This window comes from Erpetoichthys calabaricus, chromosome 12, assembly GCF_900747795.2.
Source record: "Erpetoichthys calabaricus chromosome 12, fErpCal1.3, whole genome shotgun sequence".
NCBI classification, from domain to species: Eukaryota; Metazoa; Chordata; class Cladistia; order Polypteriformes; family Polypteridae; genus Erpetoichthys; species Erpetoichthys calabaricus.
The window spans coordinates 53,627,927-53,655,291 of NC_041405.2; the positions used below are offsets into that span (position 1 = coordinate 53,627,927).

Here is a 27,365-nt window from a genome sequence, read left to right on the forward strand (position 1 = left end):
AGATTAATTTTCATATTAAGGTTGTATATGATTTCAATGGTTGATACGTGAAATTCGCAATGTAAAGGTTATTCTGCAAAAATGGAAATGCATCAGAAATATACAGAAACCTCTTTTGTCCCTTTGCACAAGAAAACACCTGTAAACTATTTGGTTTGTGTGTCATCATGGAACAACGTACTGGCACAAAACAAGCTGGCAGTGCAATCACTGTGTTCCTCACAGGAAAACCGTGAATACCTTAGACTGGCCAAGTGAATTGCCTGATTTACTATAAATCCAATCTGACAATGCATTTAACTTTCTGAAAAGGTGAATAAATTCAGGAGCATCTCAAAATTTACTATTATCTTAAAATAACAGCAACAAAAGCTTGCATCTTAAAGGAACAAACTAATAGTTTGTAACTAATAGTAGTTACTGGCTGAAAAAGATCTACCTCCATATGTTTAAATTTATGCCAGTTGTACATTTGTTGATTACAGGTGACATTAAGTAAAAAAGTTTTTTCCCTATATTGCATTTTGCATCAAATGTTATAGTTCTTTCCTATATTAAACGAAGAACAGTTTTGATTTCCTTTTTCTAATGTTTATGATTTTATGTACAACTCTTTAAATCTACTTTTCACATCAAGCTTATACAAGTACTCATGTAATTATATAGCATTTGACATTTGCTATTGTGAAATGATGATAGCTGTTGTACATACAGAAAATACAATAACTGTTTAATGATACTTATGAAAACTGGTCACAGTTTCCAAGCATTATTTCAGAATACCTATTAAATGACTTTGTTGTTTTGTTTTCAAGGTATTTCATGTAAGTAATCAGATATTTACCTATGTATGTTAACTCACCCAGACTTTGCCCTGGAAGAGCGGAAGACTTCATCTCAGTTGCACATACCATATGTTATTCATATACAGTATACAGTATGTGCCTTAGGTGCATTCACTGCTTTAACAATGTTTTATTTGGTGTACTGCTAGACACGCCTATGCCTTCAAAACCCGACAAGCACCACAAGTGTAGCATTTGTTAATTCATTTTAGCACCCCTTTAAGTACTAATTTCTGTGGAAATAGATGTTGTTTATGGTTTTTCCTGAAACTCTTACATTGTATAATAAACATGTGCACGCTGTACTGAATTCTTATGCTACAGCCCTGATGGATATACAGTATGCTATACACTGAAATTCATACATCAAACAGTGAAATGCACACACCATACGAAAGAAGATGCCTACACTGCATCATGAATCAGATATATATGAGGTGCTGTTTAGGACATAATTCATTTTTATTTTAAGTGTGTAGAACTTTAAATTCATGCACTGTAAAACGTACGCTACATATTGAAATAGCAAAAACAGTCTATTAAAACACAAACTATATGCTAGAACATACACAATACTAGTTAAACCCACACCACGCATAACACGTGTTGATTCAAGAGTCATGTATTACACAGGCATCCAGTAATTGAAAAGAATTATCCAGGACTGAGGACATGGACTTCCCTCTGCATGCTTCCCCACAGACCTCCTATTTTGAAGCCACTAGCAGCACATTTATCTAAGCCACTGCTGGCTTTGAGTTTTGAGATTAATCAAAATACTTTGTGTTCTGGGTGCAAGCTGTTTCCAATTTTTCTACTTAAGTGTCTGATTGGGTGAAAATTACAAAAAAAAATTTTTTTCTTTGTAAAATCTCCAAAATAACAATCATGCTACATACTACCACCTAGCAACAGTCAGTGACATTGTAAAAATATTAAAATAAAAAAATGACTGGTGTCATTAGCAAGCAGTTAAAGTTCACCTTACTTCATGCATCAAATTAAATAAATGAAAGAAGAAATTTTAAATGTAATTGCAAATGATTAATTGACCATTAATTATCAAGTTCTTATTTCTGGCTGAGAAATAGTGGAGGTGTTATTTTGGAAAAACTATTGCTTCTTCCAGAATTTATTGTTGTGCCTAGTGTAATTACTACTGGCAAGTGACTGACTGCTATGAGTGACACTCATTACTGACAGCAGCCAAACTGACTTAATGCAGATATTTCCTTGCTGATGTTCACATCATTGTATGCACATGTATAGTGCATTTCTTTGTACTGAGGTCACTCTGCATGAATACATAATGGAGTCATGTCATAATGTACACCAAGCTGTAATCAGTTAGCATGAAGAACCATATGTTTTCACGTTTGTCAAATGTTTTCAGTTACCTTCTTTTAAATATTTTTTTTTTTTTTACCGTATGCATTCATATTTTTAATTATGAAGCAGCTGGTGTTATTAAGCAGTACAAGTATTATTACAAGTTATTTGTGAACTATATTTAATTATACAACAATGTATCATGCACCAAATTAAATGTAAGTCTTCTTTATAATAATTGTTATAATTACATTTAGATAATCGATCTTCAGATTCAGAAAACAAACTCCAGTCAAAGGTGCCTGTAAATCAGAATTCAGTGGTGGCAGGCCTTCCAGGTGCATGTCAGGAAAGTGAAGTACCTGGTCCCTCGGCACCTCTAATCTGTCAGAGCAGCAGTAAAGAGCAGCAAACAGAAACAACAAAGAAGTGCTTCATCCAGGTGACAGGAATGACCTGTGCTTCCTGCGTTGCCAACATTGAAAGAAATCTCAGGAGGGAAAGTGGTAAGTCTTTAAGTAAAGGCCCTGTTTATTACTGAAGCGAATGCAAAAACACATTGTGTTTCACTCAAACACACTTAACTGAATAACGATGCATAATTTGAATAGAGATAATTGTATGTACATTAAACAATTACATACATACACTTTTTGTCAATTAGATGATCATAAAGAAGATGTCAGTCGTCAATTCATTTTAGTTTTTAACCATGGAATGTGTCGTAAATTAATTTTAGGTTTTATCCATGGAATATACATTTGTCAATATGAGATTTTTTTATATATTATGTATACAATATATATACAGGATGCATAAAATTGCTATAATTACTTATTTTAAAGACCAGTCTCAAGTATATTTTTGATGCTTATGGGCTTAGCTGCTATGATACGGACATCATCTAGAACAGGGTTCCCCAACTCTGGTCCTGAAGGGCCCAGGTGGCTGCAGGTTTTCATTCTAACCCTTTTCTTAATTAATGCACTGCTTCTGCTGCTAATTAACTTCTTTTGAATAAATTTTAATTGACTTTTAAGATGTGTTCCTCTGAATTGCTTTCATTTTTGTTTGGGTGCCATTTAAGGGAAGAAATTAATGTGAAGTTAGTGAGCCAACAGAAGACCAACTCAGTCAGGGCCTCAAAACTCCAACTTCACTCCAATCATTTGCTTAATTAAGGTCTGATTCTTGCTGTTAATTAAATCCACTCTTGAATTCCATGGCTTGTTGCTGCTCTCATTGTGCAATAGCATGCATTTCCAACATTGCTGATTTTCTCTTTTCTAAGAGCACTGTTAAAATGTTTTGGGGACCTGAGCAGATCAGCATTCCTGAGCCCTTCATCTTTTTTATTTTCAGATATTGTATGATGGACACAGTTTGCTGGTCATGTTTTGGCTCATTTTGTATCTCATTACTGTTTGGCTGCTAATTAAGGAAAAAGAAACAATTAAAGGGTCTGAGTCATCAAGAGCAAGTCATATAAAATTAATTCAAAAGAAGTAAATTAGCAGCAGAAACAGGTCACTAATTAAGAAGGGTTAGAATGAAATCTTGTAGCCAAAGTTGGGGACCCCTGATCTTGAATGTATGTAGCCCCAAAAAAAAAAAAAACAACCTGATGAAACTTTTTTTTTTTTATATATATATTTTTATTTTATTAATTTTCATTGTAATCATTCCATACAAATAGATCAATTTATAACCCAACAAAATTGAAGACAAATCAAACCCCACCCCTGAGAAGGAGAGCTTAGCTAAAGGAAAATTGCTTAGGGCTTTTTAATAAGGCAACATTAAACAAAAGAAAGGGAGAAGTAAATATATATGTAAATAAGAGATGGAGAAGGGAATTAAATGCGGTAATAGTTATTTCTCTTATTCTAAAATAATATTGATTAAATCCTGCCAGGTTTTGAAAAAATTTTGTACAGATCCTCTAACTGAGAATTTGATTTTTTCCAATTTCAAATAATATAAAACATCGGTTTCCCACTGACTTATCAGAGGAGAATTAGGATTCTTCCAATTTAACAAAATAAGTCTGCGTGCCAAAAGTGTAGTGAATGCAATCACCGTTTGCTTGTCCTTCTCCAATTCAAGTCCATCTGGAAGAACACCGAAAACAGCTGTTAATGGGTTAGGAGGGATTGTGACCCCAAGGCTGTCTGAAAGGCACTTAAAAATTTTTGTCCAAAATGATGTTAGTTTGGTGCAGGCCCAGAACATGTGACCCAGTGAGGCAGGAGCTTGGTTGCAGCGTTCACAGGTTGGATCCTGCCCTGGAAACATTTTGGACAGTTTTAAGCGAGACAGATGAGCTCGATATATAATTTTTAGTTGAATAATTCTATGCTTTGCGCATATAGAACTCGAGTGAATTCTCTGCTTTGCTACCTTCCACTCCTTTTCTGATATATTGATTAAGAGATCTTCTTCCCAATGTCCTCTTGGATCTTTGAAAGGTAGGGACTCTAATAAGATTTTATATAATGTGGAAATAGTGTTTAATTCCTCGAAATTGAGCAGTATTTTTTCCAGCATTGTGGAGGGTGCGAGGTGGGGGAAATCGGGCAGTTTCTTTTTAACAAAATTTCTAATTTGAAGATAGTGAAAGAAATGTGTAGCTGGGAGGTTGAATTTTGAACGTAATTGTTCAAAAGATGTAAATATGTTGTCTATATAAAGATCTCTGAGCATTTTAATCCCAAAACTTTTCCAGGTATTAAAAACTGGATATACTTGCGAAGGTTGAAAGAGGTGGGTCTCTTGCAGAGGTGCCACTGATAAAAGATTTTCCATCTTAAAATGCTTTCTAATTTGGTTCCATATTCTGAGTGAGTAAAGCACAATTGGGTTATTAGTATATTTGCGATAACTTGCATTTATTGGAGAGCAGAGCAAGGAGTATAAAGAAGTACTACAGGATTTTACTTCTATTGCGGACCAAGCCTGTGTATGTACATTTATTTGTGTCCAGGTTTTTATGGCTTGTATGTTTGCTGCCCAGTAATAAAACTGAAAATTAGGTAAAGCCATGCCACCTTCTGCCTGAGGTCTTTGTAGGGTCGCTCTTCGGATACGTGGGTGTTTTGAGTTCCAAATGAATGAGGTTATTGTTGAATCTAACTGTTTAAAAAAACGATTTATTGATATATATTGGAATGTTTTGAAATAAAAAGAGAAGTTTAGGAAGGATATTCATCTTAACAATGTTAATTCTTCCGGCTAGAGTGAGATGAAGGGTTGACCATCTATGCAAGTCTTGCTTAATTTTTTCCATGCAGACGGCAAAATTTTGTTGAAAAAGAGCTTTATGTTTACTTGTGATATTTACCTCTAGGTATTTAAACTGATCTGCTATGGTAAAAGGTAGGGTGTCTAATCTAATATTATATGCTTGTGAATTCACTGGAAAGAGTATACTTTTATTCAGATTAATTCTAAGACCAGATATCTTTTGAAATTCTGTTAGTGCTGTTAAAACAGCAGGGACAGTGTTTTCTGGGCCTGATATATATAAGACCATATCATCTGCATATAGAGAAATTTTCTGTTCCAGTCCTTCTCTGACAATCCCCTTTATCTGATAAGAATTTCGGCAGTGAACCGCCAGTGGTTCAATAGCGATTGCAAACAACAGTGGCGACAAGGGACATCCTTGTCTGGTACCACGTTCTAGTTTAAAGTAGTCTGAGCAAATGTTATTAATACAAACTGAAGCTTCTGGATTGGTATACAGTAGTTTGATCCATGCACAAATATTCGGGCCAAACCCAAATTTCTCCAATGCAGTGAAAAGGTAGTTCCATTCAATTATATCAAATGCTTCTTCTGCGTCTAATGATTGTAATATCTCTGGGGTGTTTGATTTTGCTGGTGAATATATAACATTAAACAAGCGTCGGAGATTGGAAGATAGGTGTCGGCCTTTAATAAATCCAGTTTGATCCTGTGATATTACCGAGGGCAGCACTTACTCTCAAAAATCCTAGCTAGAAGGATGGAGAATCTTAACATCATTATTCAGGAGTGAAATTGTTCTGTATGATGCACATTGTAACAAGTCCTTATTTTGTTTAGGAAAGACGGTGATCAATGCTTGTCGAAATGTTTGAGGTAGTATTTGGTTGTCTGTAGCTTCTGTAAATGTTGCCAATAAGAGGGGAACTAGCTGAGTGGAGAATTTCTTATAAAATTCTACGGGGTAACCATCAGGGCCTGCTGATTTCCCGCTTTGTAGTGACTTTATAGCGTCTAGTAATTCTGTTAGCGTTAGAGGTTTATCCAGTTCCTCAGCACTTAAAGCATCTATTTGTGGTATCTGTGATATATCCAGAAATGCATTAGAGATCTTCTTTGGGCTCAGTAGAATATAAAGACTTATAATAATCACTAAATGTGTGCATTATATTTTTATGGTCAATAATTTCTTCTCCATTCTTGTTGGTGATTACTGGTATTGCATTGCACACTTCTTGTTTGTGAATTTGTTGAGCTAAAAGCTTATTAGCTTTTTCTCCGTGTTCATAGTAATGATGTCTAGACTTATAAATAAGTTGTTCAGTTTCTTTAGTTGTTAAGATGTTAAGTTCTGTATGCAGGGCCTGCCTTTTCCTGTGGAGAACTTCATTTGGATGCCTGGCTTCTTGTTCATCTATTCTAGTAATTTCACTTCTTAGCTCTGACACTTTCTTAGTTTCTAATTTATTTCTGTGGGAAAGATATGAAATAATCTGTCCTCTTAAAAAAGAGAAGGCCTTTCCTGCAGAAACCTCTGTGGGCGTGTTTGTCTCTAGGAAGAAGCTGATTTGTTTGGATATAAATTCTGTGCAGTTCTCGTCTGCCAATAAAAGAGGGTTAAGACGCCATCTACGAGGTGAGTGTGAGGGGCTTGATGATTTTAGCTCCAAGACTAGAGGGGCATGGTCAGAGATAACAATTGTGTCATATTTGCATGATTTAATTGTAGGCAGGAAATTATTATCTATAAAAAAATAATCAATTCTTGAGTAGCTATAATGCACTGGTGAGTAGAACGAATATGTTCTTGAGTTTGGGTTAAGAAACCTCCAGGGGTCTGATAAGTTGTGATCATTTAAAAACTGTATAATTGTCTTTGCAGTATTAGATGTCGTCCCCCCTGTCACAGGAGTCCTATCTAATAGTGGATTTAGAACATAATTAAAGTCCCCAGCCATTATAATTTTATGAGTGTTCACATTGAGAATGGATGCAAATAGATTTTGCATGAATTCCTTATCATCAACATTGGGTGCATAAACATTTATCAAAATCATTTTACTGTTATGTAAGTTGCCCATGACCATCACATATCTCCCTTCAGGGTCCGATACTACATCTGATGCTACAAATGGAACTGTTCTGTGTATGAGAATTCCCACCCCTCTAGTTTTCTTTATAAAGTTAGCATGGAACATTTGGCCAGTCCATTCTTTTTGTAGTCTGAACTGATCCTTGGTTAGTAAGTGGGTCTCCTGTAAAAATACTATTTTAGCGTTTAAGCCTGTTAGGTGAGAGCATACTTTCTTTCTCTTTAATTCGTGATTCAGGCCTTTCACATTCCAGCTCACAAAGTTAACTGTCCCATCATGGAGACATTGATTCTGAGTTTTTAATGTCATTTTATAGTTTTAATTGGTAATGAGGCAGTTTTAATCTTAGTTTCAAGATTCCCCATGAGTTATTGCATTGTAGCCTATTGTTGCATTGAAATTTATAATTATAAGGATTACAAGAATAGATTAGATATAACCTGCTCTCCTTCTCTCCCCCCTTTATCCCCCCGCCCCCCCATTTTGCCTCCCCACATGAGGCTAGATCCCACTTCGCGATGTCCTGGTCCTCTGACATACGAAGAGACAGAGCACGTCCAAAATAAAACAAACCCTACCCTGCAGCGGCGTTAGAGAATTAAAACAGATATCTTTTGCAGCTAAATTCTTAATACTATCTGCCGAAAATATTATCATTAACAGTCTTTAAGCTTGAAATAATCTTCAGCGCTGAGAACCCTAACTACAAAGAGGACTATTTCATTTATGTTAGGTAGAATGCCCAAAGGGGACTGGGCGGTCTCGTGGCCTGGAACCCCTACAGATTTTATTTTTTTCTCCAGCCTTCTGGAGTTTTTTTTTGTTTTTTTCTGTCCACTCTGGCCATCGGACCTTACTCCTTCTTATGTTAACTAAGGTTGTCTTATTTTAATTTCTTATTTGTCTTTTATTCTTCTTTTCTTCATTATGTAAAGCACTTTGAGCTACTTTTTGTATGAAAATGTGCTATATAAATAAATGTTGTTGTTCAGTTATTAAGATATTAAGATTAAAAAAAAAAAAAAAAAAAAGAATCAACCCTGGGAATGATTTTAAAAACTAGTCTAGGATAAACCTGGTAATTCCTACTGTAATAGTATAATGGTAATAGTATAAACTAGGGGGCTCCGCCCCCTGCTCGCTTCGCTCGCCAACCCCTGGTGTTGGGAAATTACAAAGAGCGTGATGTATGAATGAGATATAGCATAGTGTGAAGGTGTAGATGACGCATATAGGAAGCAAACAATAAAGTGTTTGGCACAGTGTAAATAAAGCTTTATTGGAAAATGTCTTTGTACACAACATTAGTAGTAAAGATGGTGTCTTGTCCTTGAATGAGTTTTCCTTGGCATGGAGCATTTATGACCTTAACTTTAACGTCAGATGAACGGCGAACTCATGAGAAGGCCACATAAAGTTGTCCATGTCCAAAAACGGGCTCAGAGAGGTAGATGCCAACCTTGTCCATGGTTTGTCCTTGTGATTTGTTGATGGTCATGGCAAAGGCAGGTTTAATGGGGAACTGTCGCCGTTTAAGTGTAAAAGGTAATTCCAGGTCAGAACTTGTAAGGTCAATTCTAGGAATTAGAACAGTATTGTTAGCATGTGATCCTGTAAGAACTGTTGCTTAAATAACATTGTGTGTCATGGTGTTGACGACTAAACGTGTACCATTGCATAAACCCTGTTTAGTATTCATGACGACTAAACGTGTACCATTGCATAAACCCTGTTTAGTATTAAGGTTTCTTAATAGCATGATTATTGTTCCGTTTTTAAGGCTAAGATTGTGTTGTGGTAATTCGGCTGGATTAATAGTGTTCAAATATTGTAAGGGGAAATTAAGATGGTCATTGTCGTCATCAGAGTCAACTTTGTCAGAGCTTAGAAAGAGCTGTGCCTCTCCAGGAAGTAATGAAATGACCTGGTTATTAATGTGATCAACATTAATATTTTTTGGACATAATATAGTTCGTTGTGTTAAAAGGGGTATTTGGTCTAATTAGATTGCTGTTCCTTTTCTAAGTCCACAAAACACATGTAGACTGGTTGGGCAAACTCCCATGCACCCTCCAGGACCCTGCTAAGGGTATAGAGCTGGTCCACTGTTCCGCGACCAGGACGAAAACCACACTGTTCCTCCTGAATCCGAGGCTCGACTATCCGACGGACCCTCCTCTCCAGGACCCCTGAATAGACTTTTCCAGGGAGGCTGAGGAGTGTGATCCCTCTGTAGTTGGAACACACCCTCCGATCCCCCTTCTTAAAGAGGGGGACCACCACCCCGGTCTGCCAATCCAGAGGCACTGTCCCTGATGTCCATGCGATGTTGCAGAGGCGTGTCAGCCAAGACAGTCCTACAACATCCAGAGCCTTGAGGAACTCCGGGCGTATCTCATCCACCCCCGGGGCCCTGCCACCAAGGAGTTTTTTGACCACCTCGGTGACCTCAGTCCCAGAGATGGGGGAGCCCACCTCTGAGTCCCCAGGCTCTGCTTCCTCATTGGAATCCTGTGGGGGAGAGTATGGGGTACCGGCCCCCCTGATAAGGGCTGTTCAGTCCCTGTACGATCGGTGCCAGAGCTTGGTCCTCATTGCCGGCAGTAAGTCGAACCCGTTTCGAGTGAGAGTTGGACTCCGCCAGGGCTGCCCTTTGTCACCGATTCTGTTCATAACTTTTATGGACAGAATTTCTAGGCGCAGCCGGGGTGTTGAGGGGGTCCGGTTTGGTGGGCTCAGGATTGGGTCACTGCTTTTTGCAGATGATGTTGTCCTGTTTGCTTCATCAGGCCGTGATCTTCAGCTCTTTCTGGATCGGTTCGCAGCCGAGTGTGAAGCGGCTGGGATGAGAATCAGCACCTCCAAATCCGAGACCATGGTCCTCAGCTGGAAAAGGGTGGAGTGCCCTCTCAGGGTTGGTAGCGAGATCCTGCCCCAAGTGGAGGAGTTCAAGTATCTCGGGGTCTTGTTCACGAGTGAGGGAAGAATGGAGCGTGAGATCGACAGGCGGATCTGTGCGGCATCCGCAGTAATGCGGGCGTTGCATCGGTCTGTCGTGGTGAAAAAGGAGCTGAGCCGCAAGGCGAAGCTCTCAATTTACCAGTCGATCTATGTTCCTACCCTCACCTATGGTCATGAGCTATGGGTAGTGACCGAAGGAACGAGATCGCGAATACAAGCGGCTGAAATGAGTTTCCTCCGCAGGGTGTCTGGGCTTTCCCTTAAAGATAGGGTGAAAAGCTCAGTCATCCGGGAGGGGCTCAGAGTAGAGCCGCTGCTCCTCCGCATCAAGAGGAGTCAGATGAGGTGGCTCGGGCATCTGATCAGGATGCCTCCTGGACGCCTCCCTGGTGAGGTGTTCCGGGCACGTCCAACCGGGAGGAGGCCCCGGGGAAGACCCAGGACACGCTGGAGGGACTATGTCTCTCGACTGGCCTGGGAACGCCTTGGGATTCTCCTGGAAGAGCTAGAAGAAGTGGCCGGGGAGAGGGAAGTCTGGGCATCTCTGCTCAAGCTGCTGCCCCCGCGACCCGACCTCGGATAAGCGGGAGACAATGGATGGATGGATGGAGATTGCTGTTCCAAATATCTCTGTAACTAAGTCGTCGCAGATAAAGGCTTGAGGAATTGTAATAATATCTGGGTGAAGTCCATCTGTATTGGTGAGTGTCCAATCTCCCAGTTGTAATAACCAATTGTTATATTCAGGATCTGGACATCGCATGTTTTGTACTAACTGTATCTTTTGAAAGCAATGCCAATTGTCCGCGTAACGTTTTTTTCTTCCGCGGTTTTAGAAGCGCGTTGTAGGCGCCGACGTTTATTGTTTTTTTTGATGCGGGTTCGTGTTTGTGGTCCCGTTACTCGAGCCGTCTCGTTCTGTACCCGTGATCGTGAATTGATGACTTGTTTGTTCTTTATCGTTAGTAATATGGATAAGTAATAAGGAGGATCGCACTCACTGTTAATATGCGGACTGTTCGTTTCTTCGTATTATTACCAATCAGGTGTCGCTCCTGTATATGTATTGTAGTTCGGTCTCTTGTTGTTTATGTATGACGTCGTCCGCGTATTTTAAGGTGGACTGAACAATAGCTGAGCGCATGGCATGTAGAGCAATAGCCAAGCACTGTCTAAAATCTCCTCCTAATAAAAGTACCTTTCCTCCAAAGGATATTTGCGTCTTGATTTGTTTCAGGGTGCACTGTTCCAATGCGATGTAATATTTGTCCATATTTGCGTTTTGATTTGTTTCAGGGTGCACTGTTCCAATGCGATGTAATATTTGTCCACATACGCGAAAGCAGTATGGGCCATTGCCTTTTGGTGGCCTGATATTTACTCCGGTAGATGCAAAAGCAAATGAACTGTTGTAGGATCTAATGCAGTTCATAAAGTTTTTACTTTCAGGTACTTCGTTAGTTAGAAGCTTCTGTAGATATGCAGGATATGAATGTAAAGGAGGCAGTCTAATTTGACCCTTTTGACAACAACGTGTAAATTCATTACTTGTGTTGCCAGTTGTTTCTTCAGGGAAGTTAAGTGAATGACAATGATTGCAAATGACATTCATTAATCCCAATGAATTTTCATGAATAGTGGACTCATTATTGAAGGCGTTGTCAGCTAAGTGGCGCAATCGTTTAGCAGGTGTCTGTCGTTGATGTCCTTGACGTGTATCTTTTGCTTGTGCCGTTTGAGAGGCGCGTCGTTGTATGTGCAGTATTTGGGATGTGCTATTCTGGAACTGTAATCGATTTGCCTGTGCTCGAGCTTTCTCTTTTTGGAGCCTTGCCTGCTTGTTTTCCGGCATTTCAGATGCGCGTTGTAGACGTCTGCGTTTATTTATTTTGTCCCTTCGCTGCCGTTTTTGTATCTCTGAGACTCGAGGTGTTTCATTTTGAACCCCTGTCTGTTTCGATGCAGCACTTTGAGACGCGCGCTGCATGTGTCTACATTCATTGTGTCTGTCCATCTGGGCTCGTTTCTGTAACTGCTAGTTGAGCTTTGCGTTTTTGGAGCCGAGACATTTTTTCTTCCGGGGTTTCAGAAGCGCGTTGTAGGCGCTGACGTTTATTGTTTTTTTTCATGCAGGTTCGTGTGTTTGGTCCCGTTACCTGAGCCGTATCGTTTTGTACCCGTGATCGTGAATTCATGACTTGTTTGTTCTTCAGCGTTAGAAATATGGATAAGTAATAAGGAGGATCGCACTTGCTGTTAATATGGAGCCTTTTCTGTGGTTGAACGGTTAATAGTGCATCAGTGTAATGAGATCGACCTATGCTGCATAGTTTGAACGTGTTCAGATGACGTATGTTTAATACGGACGGTTCGTTCAGTAATGGGGCTTTGTGTCTCATTTCTTACTTATGTTAGTGTGGTCGTGGGTCTGAATCCTCCTTTTTGTGTACGTTTCGTGTGCTATGTCCGTAGTCTGTCCCGTTTCGTGTCCAATGGGCTTTGTGTGGCGCTTGCGTCTGACTTCTTTTTTTTGTGTGCTAGGGGCGCGTTGCCTCACTTTTTATCTCTGTTAGTGGAGGGGGTGTTTGTGTGTCGTGGGTCTGAATCCTCTTTTTTGTGTGCGTACCGTTTCGTGTGCTATGTGGCGCTTGCGTCTGACTCCTTTCTTTTTGGTGTTCTAGGGGCGCGTCGCCTCATTTCTTATTTCAGTTACTGGAGGGGGGCTTTGTGTGTCGTGGGTCTCAATCCTCTTCTTTGTGTGTGTCCCGTTTCGTGTGCCATGGGCTTCGTGCAGCGCTGAGTGCGGCACCGGCGTCTGACTCCTTTTTTCTGTGTGCTATGGGCGCGGCGCCTCATTTCTTTTTTCTGTGTGCTATGGGCGCGGCGCCTCATTTCTTATTTTACGTTGCTTTCCATCCGGTGTCCGTTGCTTGGAGGGGGGTTTTGTGGGGCGCCTGCGCAGTACGTCTTTTGCGTCCACGGCCCATGTCCCTGCGTCCATCCGGTTTACCATTCTCATTTAGTAATATGGATAGTAGAAAAAGCAATAAACCAAGGGTATGATGTTAAACAGTCTACTTTAAGGTATAGTAGAATAAAGAAAAAAAGAAAAAAAAGAAAAAAAAACAAATCCTACTTTAATTACTTCCACACTTTCACACTCACCTCTATAACTCTAATTAAAACATAAACATATAAAGTCCAGATAAAGAAAAGGATGAATAATTATAATATCAGTCTTTTTAAACATGGATCCAGAGAGCAGATCATAGGTCCTTCCCATGCCTTGATAGAGTACGGCTCCTTATTAACTTTCAAAAAAGTGTCGGAAACAGCTTCTTTAATTCCTTTTCAGCTTCTTCTTTGCTTAAGAAAATATAATATTGATCTTGAACTTCCATTTTCAGTTTGGCGGGATACAAGAGGCTATATTTGATATCGGCTTTCCGTAGCAACTTTTTAATGTCAATGTAGGCTGCACGTTTTGCAGTTGTTGATGGTGAGAAGTCGGGGAAAATACGAATAAGATTATTTTCAAATATAATCTCTTGCTTGTGTCTGAGAAGTGCCATCACATCAAGCTTATATTGTAGTCACTCGAAGCGGACAATAAAAGACCTAGGTTTAAAGGTGCTTGGTCTGTTTGTGCGATAAGCCGCTGCTATCTCAATGTCGAGTTTAAAGTCATCTCCAATTATTTTAGACAGTAATTCTACTGCAAATTTCACTGGGCTTGAGCTTTCTTGTTTCTCAGGTATACCCTCAATTCTTATATTGTTTCTTCTGCACCCATCCTCCAGGACTGCAAGTCTGTCTCCAAGTTTTTTGCATTCGGAATTCGCAGCTGTGGCTTTTTCATCGGCGTTAGACGCCAGTTGTTCCGCTGTTTCAACTCGAGCTGTGAATGCCTGCTTCCAGCTGATCTGTAACGTCATTAATCTGGTCGGCAAGCATTTTCAGTTTGGATTTAGTTTCTTCGATGTGTTCCACTAATTTCTCCAACATGCCTTTAAAGTTCACGTCAAAACGTTTAAATAGACGCGTTTCCTTATCTTTGTTATCCTTCTTAAGCTCGTTCTTAAGCTCAATGGTCGCCTTCTTAAGATCATTCTTGTTAACTTTCTTAAGATCATTTATGGCCATAACTATGGCAGTGGCCAGTGTAGCGATCATCTCTTTCAGTTCGGACAGTTCGCTTCGGCTTTCGTGCTCCGTGAGTGGAAATGCAGCTCCTGTTACAGCAGGTGCTGTGGGCTCGCGATGAGTAGGTGAGAGCACATCCTGCAGGGCCTTTTCTAGTCTTGAATGATCCTCAGAAATCGGCGATCCATCGCGACCTGTATCACTTGCACCTTCGCTCCCATTTTCACTCTCGACTGGAGATGATACAATGGGCGGGGGGTCCCAGGAAATCTGCGCATTCGTCTGCCTGTTCTAGGTCAGTCTCCGAGAGGCCATACCTTGCACTCGGGCCGGATGTCTGTCCAGAATTTGATTCAGCTTTAAGTTTCTTTTCCGGTTCTTTCTGACTTTTCTTCTTGTTACTCATGCTTGTATATTGTAGTGGAAGTTCCTTGGTCGGGTTAAGTACAGGATACCTCTAAATAATATGAAATACATGGGAAAATAAAGCAGCTGCTAGCGGAGCTCTGCTTCAGACGTCCATCTCCTATAAACGGACGAGACCAATTCCCAACCTGATGAAACTCTTTATTAAAACTTACACCATGATATACAGTCATATGAAAAAGTTTGGGAACCCCTCTCAGCCTGCATAATAATTTACTCTACTTTCAACAAAAAAGATAACAGTGGTACGTCTTTCATTTCCTAGGAACATCTGAGTACTGGGGTGTTTTCTGAACAAAGATTTTTAATGAAGCAGTATTTAGTTGTATGAAAATAAATCAAATGTGAAAAACTGGCTGTGCAAAAATTTGGGTCCCCTTGTAATTTTGCTGATTTGGATGCATGTAACTGCTCAATACTGATTACTGGCAACACCAAATTGGTTGGATTAGCTCGTTAAGCCTTGTATTTCATAGACAGGTGTGTCCAATCTTGAGAAAAGGTATTTAAGGTGGTCAATTGTAAGTTGTGCTTCCCTTTGACTCTCCTCTGAAGAGTGACAGCATGGGATCCTCAAAGCAACTCTCCAAAGATCTGAAAACAAAGATTGTTCAGTGTCATAGTTTAGGGGAAGGCTACAAAAAGCTATCTCAGAGGTTTAAACTGTCAGTTTCAACTGTAAGGAATGTAATCAGGAAATGGAAAGCCACAGGCACAGTTGCTGTTAAACCCAGGTCTGGCAGGCCAAGAAAAATACAGGAATGGCATATGCACAGGAATGTGAGAATGGTTACAGATAACCCACAGATCACCTTCAAAGACCAGCAAGAACATCTTGCTGCAGATGGTGTATCTGTACATCGTTCTACAATTCAGCGCAATTTGCACAAAGGGTGATGAGAAAGAAGCGCTTTCTGCACTCACACCACAAACAGAGTCGCTTGTTGTATGCAAGTGCTCATTTAGACAGGCCAGATTAATTTTGGAACAAAGTGCTTTGGACTGATGAGACAAAAATTGAGTTATTTGGTGATAACAAAAAGTGCTTTGCATGGCGGAAGAAGAACACCGCATTCCAAGAAAACACGTGCTACCTACTGTCACATTTGGTGGAGGTTCCATCATGTTGTGTGGCTAGATCGGGGACTGGGGCCCTTGTTAAAGTCGAGGGTCGCATTAATTCAACCCAATATCAACAAATTCTTCAGGATAATGTTCAAGCATCAGTCACCATGTTGTAGTTATGCAGGGGTTGGATATTCCAACAAGACAATGACCCAAAACACAGTTCGAAATCATGCAGAGGGAAAAGTACAATGTTCTGAAATGGCTGTCACAGTCCCCTGACTTGAATATCATCAAAAATCTATGGAATGATTTGAAGCAGGCTGTCCATGCTCGGCAGCCATCAAATTTAACTGAACTGGAGAGATTTTGTATGGAAGAATGGTCAAAATACCTCCATCCAGAATCCAGACACTCATCAAAGGCTATAGGAGGTGTCTAGAGGCTGTTATATTTGCAAAAGGAGGCTGATGTATTGATGTAATATCTCTGTTGGGGTGCCCAAATTTATGCACCTGTCTAATTTTGTTATGATGCATATTGCATATTTTCTGTTAATCCAATAAACTTAATGTCATTGCTGAAATACTAATGTTTCCATAAGGCATGTCATATATTAAAAGGAAGTTGCTACTTTGAAAGCTCAGCCAATGATAAACAAAAATCCAAAGAATTAAGAGGGGTTCCCAAACTTTTTCATATGATTGTACATACACATTCTTTCCAGAAAAACTGTGCATGATTGTGTAATGATGATCAGTGTATGAGCCATATACAATACCGTGAGAAAGAATGCCAGTGTGTAATCTTTCAAGGTTAAGGTAACATAAATCTAAAAGAATGAAATTAATTGTATTTTGTATTTATTAGTTGATCAAAATCAGCAGTGATCCTATATCCCATGTCCGGTGAAATATAAGTGTATCCTTGGCTTCAATACCCTGGTGTGACCTCTTTGACATATATAACACCATCTAAGCATAACCTGTAACTATCTTATTCACTGACATTTAGTGGAATAAACCCTTCCTTACTTTTTTTTCCACAAAAGCACTTCGAGGGTATGACGGTTTAAGGGCTTCAGTGCATATACAGATTACTTAAAGTCCACCTACAGCATTTCAGTAGGATTAAGATCTAGGCTCTAACATTCCAGATATCTCAATTACTTATTTTTGAGCCATCTCATATTAATTTGCTTGAGTGTTTGGATGATGATGATGATCCTGTTATTTCATTCATTCATTTTAGGCACAATTTCAGTTATTCAACATATTGCCTGTTCAGGTATTCACCGCTACATTATGTAATTAGTCTTGGCTTATTAATGGCAATTGCCTTACAGTTGGGGTGGGCTGAATTTTGTGAAATATCTCGCATCTGCATAGAAGCATCTTTGACTATTATTCTCTCCTAATCTGTTTAAAAATTAAAACAATTTTAAGGATTGATGCTGGTATAGGTTCTGGAGTGATCATAAAGTCTAAATGCAAAAACTGTCCTCCTTGTGCTCACAGCATTAATATCAACATTGAGAAATAACATTTAATATTCAAAGGATAAAATGTTTTGTTTTTGCATTCTTGTTCAGGGTTATAGTCATGTGTACAAACAGTAGTATATTTAAAGTTGTATTTGGAATTTCTCTCACAGACTAGTGACAGGAATACAGTAGCAACATCAGACAAAACAACGTCATTAACCTTCCTCTTATGTTAGCTTTCTGTTACTATCTCTTATGTTAACGGGTCGGTTTTGACCCGTGTCTTTAATCAGCCATATTACCCTCAAAACAATTATTTATCATCCAATTTGTTTCCTAACCTCTTGGTTACTTTGTTACGCTTCCTTGTCCATTAAAAGAATGTTTTTAATATTTTTGCTGTGACCTCATGAGCTTTTACTTTAACAGCGTACCTCTCATTTTCAATTTTAAAAAATGATTAAATGAACCTCAAGAGAATTATGTAAATAAATAAAAGGTTGTTATGTTACCTGACTATTACTGAGGGATATTAGAACACATCTCTTAAATAAATTTGTTATATATATTTTTTATTATAATATTAATTACTATAGTAACATCTATGGTGTTACGGGTCAGATTTGACCCATATATGTTTATTTCAAAGAAAAAGGCAAAAAGGTATTTTCAAAAATAACTTTAATATAAATGGAAAGCTAAACAAGTAAATCTCAAAATGTGGATTTGCAAGGTCAAACAAACAACGAACAATCAAGCAAATCAAACCAATAGAAATGAGGCACTAGTTCCAAAAAACGTCTTTGTGTGCAAGAACATGCATGTGCATTTAGATGCATGTGTGGCAAAAAGTGACACTTTTAGTGTGTTCTTTGCAAATATATTTTTTGCAGTAGAAGCAGAGTACGTTTGTCTTTCTGTCTTTATTGCTAGGGCAGACCTGACACCTCTTTCTTTTAGAATCAGGTGGCCTCAGTGGGGTTGTGGCTATGGCTGTGTAGGTTGATGTTGAGGCAGTGCTGGCCGAAGAGGATGCTGGCACTGATGCTCTTTGTGTTGCTGATGGTGTGGAAGGAGTGCTACGTGAGCTCTGCAGCTGTCTGACCAAGGCTGCAGCGGCTGGGTCCCGGGGCACCCGTTCCCTTCGCTCAATGTGTGCCTTGACAAGGGAACTTCCTAACTCCTCAAGAAACATTCTCTGCTTGTTTTTTCTGGTTGAGTTCCACCCTAGGTGAATGTGGGTCCACAACACAAATGCATTGTATGCAGACACATCTAGAATGTTATAAAACACAACCATTGGCCATCTCCTGGTCATTCTCTGGCAAGTGTAGGTGGCAGTCAGCTTGTCCAGGTTGTCCACTCCACCTTTGTTTTTATTATAGTCCAAGATAATTATGGGCTTTTTGTCACTTGCTGATGACACAGCTGCGTCTTTGTGAAAAGTGGACATAAGTATCACACTCCGGTGTTTTTTTGGACAATATGAAACAACCGTGGTGGTGTCTGTAAAAGCAAATTTTGAAGAAAGTGGAGCCCCGTCCTTCACCTGCAAAATTTCGGCAGGCAGCTCAGGTTTATTTTGTTTTGCAGTGCCCACCATGGTAAGTTTCCACCTGAGAAGTTCTTGTCCAAGGTCATAGCTGGTAAAGAAATTGTCACATGTGATATTGTGACCCCACAGTCCAGTAGTCATATCGAGGACTACACGTTTTCCTTGATTTTTCTCAGGAATGCCACTTGCATGTTTGCCTGTGTAAATCTGCAGATTCCATGCATAGCTGGTTTTTGCATCACAGGCTGCCCAAATTTTTATGCCGTATTTCCCTGGCTTACTAGGCATGTACTGCCGGAAAGGGCATTTTCCACAGAAAGGGACAAAACGTTCATCTACTGTTACCTCTGGCCCTGGGTTGAACATCAGTGGAAGGAGCTGCACCCACCTTTCCCAGACATCCCTGATGGGAGCAAGCTTGTCAGATTTTTCTCTAGTTTCTCTGTTGTCAAATCTAAGGACTCTTGATATCATTCAAAATGACTGAAGTGACATTGTTGCCCGGAAAATATTTCTGCCTGTCGACGCATCCCAGAGACTATCAGTGGCCTCATTGCTGGATTTGTAAACACCAGCAAGAAGAAGAACACCAATATAAGCATCCAGGTATTCCTCATCAATGTCATTCCGCATGTCACCATGAACCTTTTTTCCTTCAAGGTTTGTCATAGCAATCATGACTTTCTTTAGTGACAATGGCATAAACAGATCAAAACATGTCTTGATGTCACTTACTCTCGTCACAGCAAACCTTGTGATTCCAGGGGTCATTTTACATTTACATTTACATTTACATCATTTAGCAGACGCTCTTATCCAGAGCGACTTACAACAGTGTTTGTTAGTTTTTTCGCATACCCCTTGGGGTCAGAGCGCAGGGTCAGCCATTGTACAGCGCCCCCTGGAGCAATTACAGGTTAAGGGCCTTGCTCAAGGGCCCAGCAGAGTAGGATCTCTTTTGGCAGTGACGGGGATTCGAACCGGCAACCTTCGGGATACCAGCGCAGATCCTTAGCCTCATAGCCACCACTCCGCCTATATTTTGATGACATTTGCAGCAGCTGCCCTGCCATGAAAGTCAGGAGGTACTGAGCTCCAACAGATGTTACCACTTTTGGATTTGAACGTTTCAGCAGGAGTGAGTGCAGCTTCAGCATCAGTGACCTCCTCATCAGACTCATCAGATGTGTCTGTGCCTTCTGGTAGATACTTTACAATGTCTTCCTCCTCGGAAACCTGCTCATCTGTATAACTATGCTGTTCTGTGTCCTCTGCCTCATTTTCAGAAAAGATATGATCCAGAGCTTGGCTTATTGTAAATCTTCTTCTCATTTTTGACTGCTGCAAACAGGAGATGTGTACTCTGCAAGTCACCAACGCTAAACTAAATTTGTCTTATGCAAGCCTTACATGTCTGAACATGTCTGTCTTTGTTTGTTTGTTTTGTTTGTTCAGGTAAGGCGACACACAGGCAAAGAGAGAAGCCCCTCAAAGTGTGTTTAGGATTTTTGTTTTGACCCTAACTATTGTTTTATAACCTTAAATTATAACTGGGTCAAAACTGACCCTACCAACACAAAGGTAATAATTTTCACCAGAGCATTTTATAATTTAGTACAATTGTTTTTTTTTTTGTTTTAATTAAATACAGATTCCTGACAAAGTCAAAAAACCTTGATGCAATAAACAAAATTAGGTAGTAGTTTTATGCATTTAAAAAGTAAAACGGGTCGGTGCTGACCCTAACACAAGAGGAGTTAATGGAATGTAACACATTGTATTGGTCAGTATGAGTAGTTGTTAAGTAACCTTATAATCTGTGGATAAAAAGTCTTTCTCTGAATTTACTGGGTAGGAGTGCATGTGGTCCTGTTCTTTATGGTGGAGGGAGAAAAGTGACTGTGCAGAATAACACAAGTCTTTAACAAGAATACTATCTGCCTTATCTCTGCAATGATTTGCAGGCCTGAGTTAGGGAAGTGGCATATAAAGATGTTATGCAGCCAGTGAGGATAGACTACAGTGTGCACTGTTTGAAGCTGATAATCATAGAAGTAGATATTCATGCTGTCTTCTGACATTTAAGGAAGTCAAGGCGCCATGGAGCTTTTTGACTATAGCCGAGATATGTTGTACCCATTTTAGGTTATCAGTGATGGTCATTCCAAAACAGTGTAAAGCTGCTAACCCTCTTAATAAATCTTTTCCAAAACTGATATGAGTGTGGTCTGTTTATTCCTTCCTGAAGTTTGTGGTTGTCGGTGATCAGACCTGTTTGGCCACATAGCAATAGGTGAACAAGGAGTATAGAATGGTGCTGATTTTGCTACTCTGTGGGGTGTCTGTGTTGAGAATCAACACAATGGATTTGATGCTGCCAGTTTGCACATGCTGGCGTCCTGCTAATTAGGTATTAAGTAATCCAGTTCCAGAGAGTGGTACTAAGTCCAAAGTCTAGGAGCATGGTAATAGCCTTAGATGGTACAGCAATGTTAAATGCTCAACTGTACTCTGTAAGCACTAATCTGAATTAGCAGTTATTTTATTATCCAGTTGTATGAGGATGGCATGACATTCAAAGAGTATATTGTATCCTTTGCAGACCAATGGTGATGATATACATATTGAAGGTGGTCCAAATTGTCTGGAATATTCTCTAATGTGTTCAAGGACCAGTCTGTCAAGAAATTTATCACAGTAAGATATAAAGCCACTTGTCTAAAGTCGTTGAGAAAGTTTAAGTAGAAATATTTGTCCATTCCATGCTGATTTGACTGATCAGGCATAAACTGCAAATGGCATTCTTGATAAATAAGTACAAAATTAAATAGTCCTTCCACTGAACTCCACACAGTATTTGTTTTTTTTTTTTTTTTTTAAATGTGTGTCTGTTTACATGTTACTAGAAGACAAAATTATGCTCCTAAGTGATGCTAGCAGTTAAAATATTTGTTGTTTTGTGAAATAATGCAATCCTGAGAAAAAATTCAAAGGAGAAAGCTTCTTTAGGTTTGATAGTTGAATAATACTACTGTATTATTAAAAATAAACATTACCCTATACAATTATTAATGTTAATAATAATTAATTTACATCAGGTAGTCTGTAACATTGACTTGAAAACTTTTACATATTTATTTTTTTGCAACACGAAAATGTTACCTACCATAGCTAGTGACTTAGTGATGTTGCAAGTTGATATTAAGGTACTGTTCAAGAATCAAGCAGAGGTTTCTGACTACTTATTGAATAAGTCAGAAGACTAGATACATTACAGTAGAAAATCTAATGCTTACAATCACTTGTTTTCATAATATGAATGTGGAGTTCATGTACCTAAAATTTCTCTTTTGGCACCCAAGGATGACAACACTTTTTGTTTTTTCTTTTTATTTTCATTCTAAACCTGGACTGAATTTGAAGTTAGGGTTGTTCGGTTGAGCTATTTGGCAAATCTCACGTGGCTTTAATTTGGTTACTGCTCTGTCGATTTTCTAGAATAGTAGGTAGTATATTTTTGCGCACCTTTTATTTAATGCTTGGTCAAAGTTCTGACTTTCTGGGACATCAGTAATTGACAGCTAGTTATGGCCATTTAAATCTATGAAGTAAGCTATCAGAAAGTGATGAGGCTTTGCTATTGGCTGTCAGTACTAGAAGTGAAAACTGACTGGTAGCAGAAAATAACCAGTGAAATCCACAGAATAAGCCAACTGACAACGACAACTTGTTCCTAGTTCTTCGCAGTAGATGAGACTGGAGGAAATTAAAACACTAAATGTGAAAAATTCAATTGTAAGTGTAACTAGGGTGCCAGAAATTTAATGAAGTATAAGTACATTTTTGTTTAGTAATACAGTGGAACCTCGGGTCACGAACGTCTTGGGACCACGTACAAATCGGGTTACGACCAAAAAGTTCTCCAAACTTTTGCATCTGTTCACGACCACACACTCGGGTGACGAACAAGCCAGTTTCCTTTCCAGTTTGTACGCACCGATGATTTCCACATGTGTTCAGTCTCTCCTTGTGCAGAGAGAGAGAGAGCGTATATATATTTTCATACAGCTCGTACTGTCCGGAATGGATTAATTGTATTTACATACATTCCTAAGGGGGAAATTACTTCGGTTCACGACCAAATCAGGTTGCGACCAGAGTTTTGGAAGTGACCCAAGGTTCCACTGTACTGTGGTAATACCACTCATATTAGCATGCATATTGCTTGACACAACCTGGAGATAAACTCGGATGGTGCCATGCCCACAGCTACAGTATGTCTAGTAAGCAGCAACCTCTGGACACAATCTCTCTATTATAAAAAAAAAAAAAAAAATCTTGGAAGGAGACGATACATGATTTTCTTGGAGACACTTTAACGTTCTGCAACACAAGACAGTGAGACAAATGGACAGCTGCTGTACAGGCTTTTAAATGATCGACGTGCCAAGCAGAACTCCTTAGCGTGTGTTCAGCCCCCCCCCCCCCCCCCCCCCCTTCACAATGCGAGCGGCAGAGATGTGGCACGAGGTTCCACTGTATTCTCAAATAAAAGTAAAATTATTATTGCCAAAAGTTAAGTTCAAGTCCTTAAGTACAAGTAACAGTGTAAATGTAACGTGAGACCACTAAACACCACTTAGAACTAACCAGCTTTATATGAGTTTCTGAATGGCTTAGAGATAGCACCATGGGATCACTAAGTACAGGTATTTAAAATGCTGGAATTAAGAGGTTGTATGTTGTTTACTGTAATTTTGTAACAGTCTTTTTTTGTTAGCTATATGTCTGTTGTTTTTAAAATAATGGAATACCATGTTAAATTGTATGAAAATTGTATTTTCATTGAGTTTTTTTCACAATATTTAATAAGTATATCGAGAAGCCAAAAAGCCACAGCCTTTGAGTCCTTTTCATTTTTCTATCTTCTCTCTTGCAATACACTACACTATATTTAGAATTTTCCAATATTGTGATAATGTTAAGATTAAAATGTTAATAATGTTAACATTAAAAAAGTTAATTTTCAAATGTAATACAGTGTGTCATTGGAAATTATTTGAAAAGGAAATAAAACTACTGAAAGAAGTCTCCTTCTAGCAAAAAGCATTATTTTGGTCTTGATTTAGGCAGTTTTATCACCCAGGATGTTTAAAGGTTTTATTTGTTTTTTACAGGTATTTACTCAGTTTTAGTAGCCCTTATGGCAGGAAAAGCTGAGGTGCGTTATAACTCTGCAATTATTGAGCCCCTGGGTATTGCAGAACTAATCAAAGAACTGGGCTTTGGTGCTTCAGTAATTGAAAACTATGAAGATTCTAGTGGACATCTGGAACTTGTGGTATGTTCTATTTTTCTGCAGTTAGACAACTTCTGTACAGTTTATATTTAATTCACAAAGATTATTTGACATTACAGGTATAATATGCATATGGAAAAATTACATGAAGTCCCCTACATAATTATTGGCACACTGGTAAAAATGAGTAAAAAAGGTTTTATATATATATATATATATATATATATATATACAGTGGTGTGAAAAACTATTTGCCCCCTTCCTGATTTCTTATTCTTTTGCATGTTTGTCACACAAAATGTTTCTGATCATCAAACACATTTAACCATTAGTCAAATATAACACAAGTAAACACAAAATGCAGTTTGTAAATGGTGGTTTTTATTTTTTAGGGAGAAAAAAAAATCCAAACCTACATGGCCCTGTGTGAAAAAGTAATTGCCCCCTTGTTAAAAAATAACCTAACTGTGGTGTATCACACCTGAGTTCAATTTCCGTAGCCACCCCCAGGCCTGATTACTGCCACACCTGTTTCAATCAAGAAATCACTTAAATAGGAGCTGCCTGACACAGAGAAGTAGACCAAAAGCACCTCAAAAGCTAGACATCATGCCAAGATCCAAAGAAATTCAGGAACAAATGAGAACAGAAGTAATTGAGATCTATCAGTCTGGTAAAGGTTATAAAGCCATTTCTAAAGCTTTGGGACTCCAGCGAACCACAGTGAGAGCCATTATCCACAAATGGCAAAAACATGGAACAGTGGTGAACCTTCCCAGGAGTGGCTGGCCGACCAAAATTACCCCAAGAGCGCAGAGACGACTCATCCGAGAGGTCACAAAAGACCCCAGGACAACGTCTAAAGAACTGCAGGCCTCACTTGCCTCAATTAAGGTCAGTGTTCACGACTCCACCATAAGAAAGAGACTGGGCAAAAACGGCCTGCATGGCAGATTTCCAAGACGCAAACCACCGTTAAGCAAAAAGAACATTAGGGCTTGTCTCAATTTTGCTAAGAAACATCTCAATGATTGCCAAGACTTTTGGGAAAATACCTTGTGGACTGATGAGTCAAAAGTTGAACTTTTTGGAAGGCAAATGTCCCGTTACATCTGGCGTAAAAGGAACACAGCATTTCAGAAAAAGAACATCATACCAACAGTAAAATATGGTGGTGGTAGTGTGATGGTCTGGGGTTGTTTTGCTGCTTCAGGACCTGGAAGGCTTGCTGTGATAGATGGAACCATGAATTCTACTGTCTACCAAAAAATCCTGAAGGAGAATGTCCGGCCATCTGTTCGTCAACTCAAGCTGAAGCGATCTTGGGTGCTGCAACAGGACAATGACCGAAAACACACCAGCAAATCCACCTCTGAATGGCTGAAGAAAAACAAAATGAAGACTTTGGAGTGGCCTAGTCAAAGTCCTGACCTGAATCCAATTGAGATGCTATGGCATGACCTTAAAAAGGCGGTTCATGCTAGAAAACCCTCAACTAAAGCTGAATTACAACAATTTTGCAAAGATGAGTGGGCCAAAATTTCTCCAGAGCGCTGTAATAGACTCATTGCAAGTTATCGCAAACGCTTGATTGCAGTTATTGCTGCTAAGGGTGGCCCAACCAGTTATTAGGTTCAGGGGGCAATTACTTTTTCACACAGGGCCATGTAGGTTTGGATTTTTTTTTCTCCCTAAATAATAAAAACCACCATTTACAAACTGCATTTTGTGTTTACTTGTGTTATATTTGACTAATGGTTAAATGTGTTTGATGATCAGAAACATTTTGTGTGACAAACATGCAAAAGAATAAGAAATCAGGAAGGGGGCAAATAGTTTTTCACACCACTGTATATATATATATATATATATCTTTTGGTGAGTTACCTTAATCTCACACTTAAAAACATGAGAGACAATCTTATACTCATTTGTTCAGTGTAAAATTAAGGTGATTCAACAAAAGATTTTTTTACAGCTCTTTTTATTCATCTTGACCAGGGTTGGCAATAAATGTGGAGGGAACTGTATATCTAGTTTCAGTATCCCTCTGTGTTTTCAATCAGAATGAAAAAATGTGTCCAAGGAAAACAAATTTTCTATGCAGAGACTTATATATTTGAATTTCCCATTGGGATTAATAAAGTATCTATCTATCTATCTATCTATCTATCTATCTATCTATCTATCTATCTATCTATCTATCTATCTATCTATCTATCTATCTATCTATCTATCTATCTATAGTGTTACCGTTTAAAGTAAAAAAATATATATATATGCAGAAGCCACACAAAGGGCATATCAGACCACATTCAGACTTGGACCATGGAAAATCTACAGAAAAGGCATCAAGTCCAAATTCAGACTTGTACCAAGCAAAAAGACAGCAGTGCTGTTGTTGATACAACTTTTTGGCAGTCATTTATTGTGTCTGTCTTCTGATTTATTAATTAGCAGCCAACAAATAATTCACAATGTATTAAGTAATTTTGAATTTCTTCAAAGTTTAAATATTGACACATATATGTTTACCCCCCCCCGCCCCCCACCTTTAATCTATTTAGGTTTTTAATTTTTACATTAATCATTTTTAACTTGTGTACTTGTTATTCATATTTTATGATTCTTACAGTTAACTTTTACAAGATTACCTATTTTGCATTCACCATTAAATTGACATATACTCTTCAATTTTTTTACTATTATTTAATGGGAAATATGTTTCTTTTTCTAATAAACAGATCAGAGGAATGACCTGTGCCTCATGTGTTCACAAAATTGAGTCTAATTTAACAAAAGCCAAAGGTGTATTGTATGTTTCTGTTGCACTAGCAACCAACAAAGCACATATCAAGTATGATCCTGAGGTTAATGGTCCTCGTGATATAATGAGGTTAATTGAGGTAAGTGTCTGTCT

General features: G+C 38.9%; 1 protein-coding gene across 2 annotated transcripts in view; it reads left to right on the forward strand.

The window, feature by feature from the left end:
* Positions 1 to 27,365, forward strand: part of LOC114662180 (copper-transporting ATPase 1) — a 140,704-nt gene that overhangs the window by 50,458 nt on the left and 62,881 nt on the right. For both annotated transcript variants that reach the window (XR_003717965.2, XM_028815542.2), the window contains exons 5-7: positions 2,432 to 2,680; positions 24,324 to 24,487; positions 27,190 to 27,351. Coding sequence is in view for 1 of the 2 variants with exons in the window: in XM_028815542.2 (XP_028671375.2) it covers positions 2,432 to 2,680; positions 24,324 to 24,487; positions 27,190 to 27,351 (575 nt within the window). In the remaining variant the exon portion in view is untranslated. The remainder of the gene's footprint in view (positions 1 to 2,431; positions 2,681 to 24,323; positions 24,488 to 27,189; positions 27,352 to 27,365) is intronic.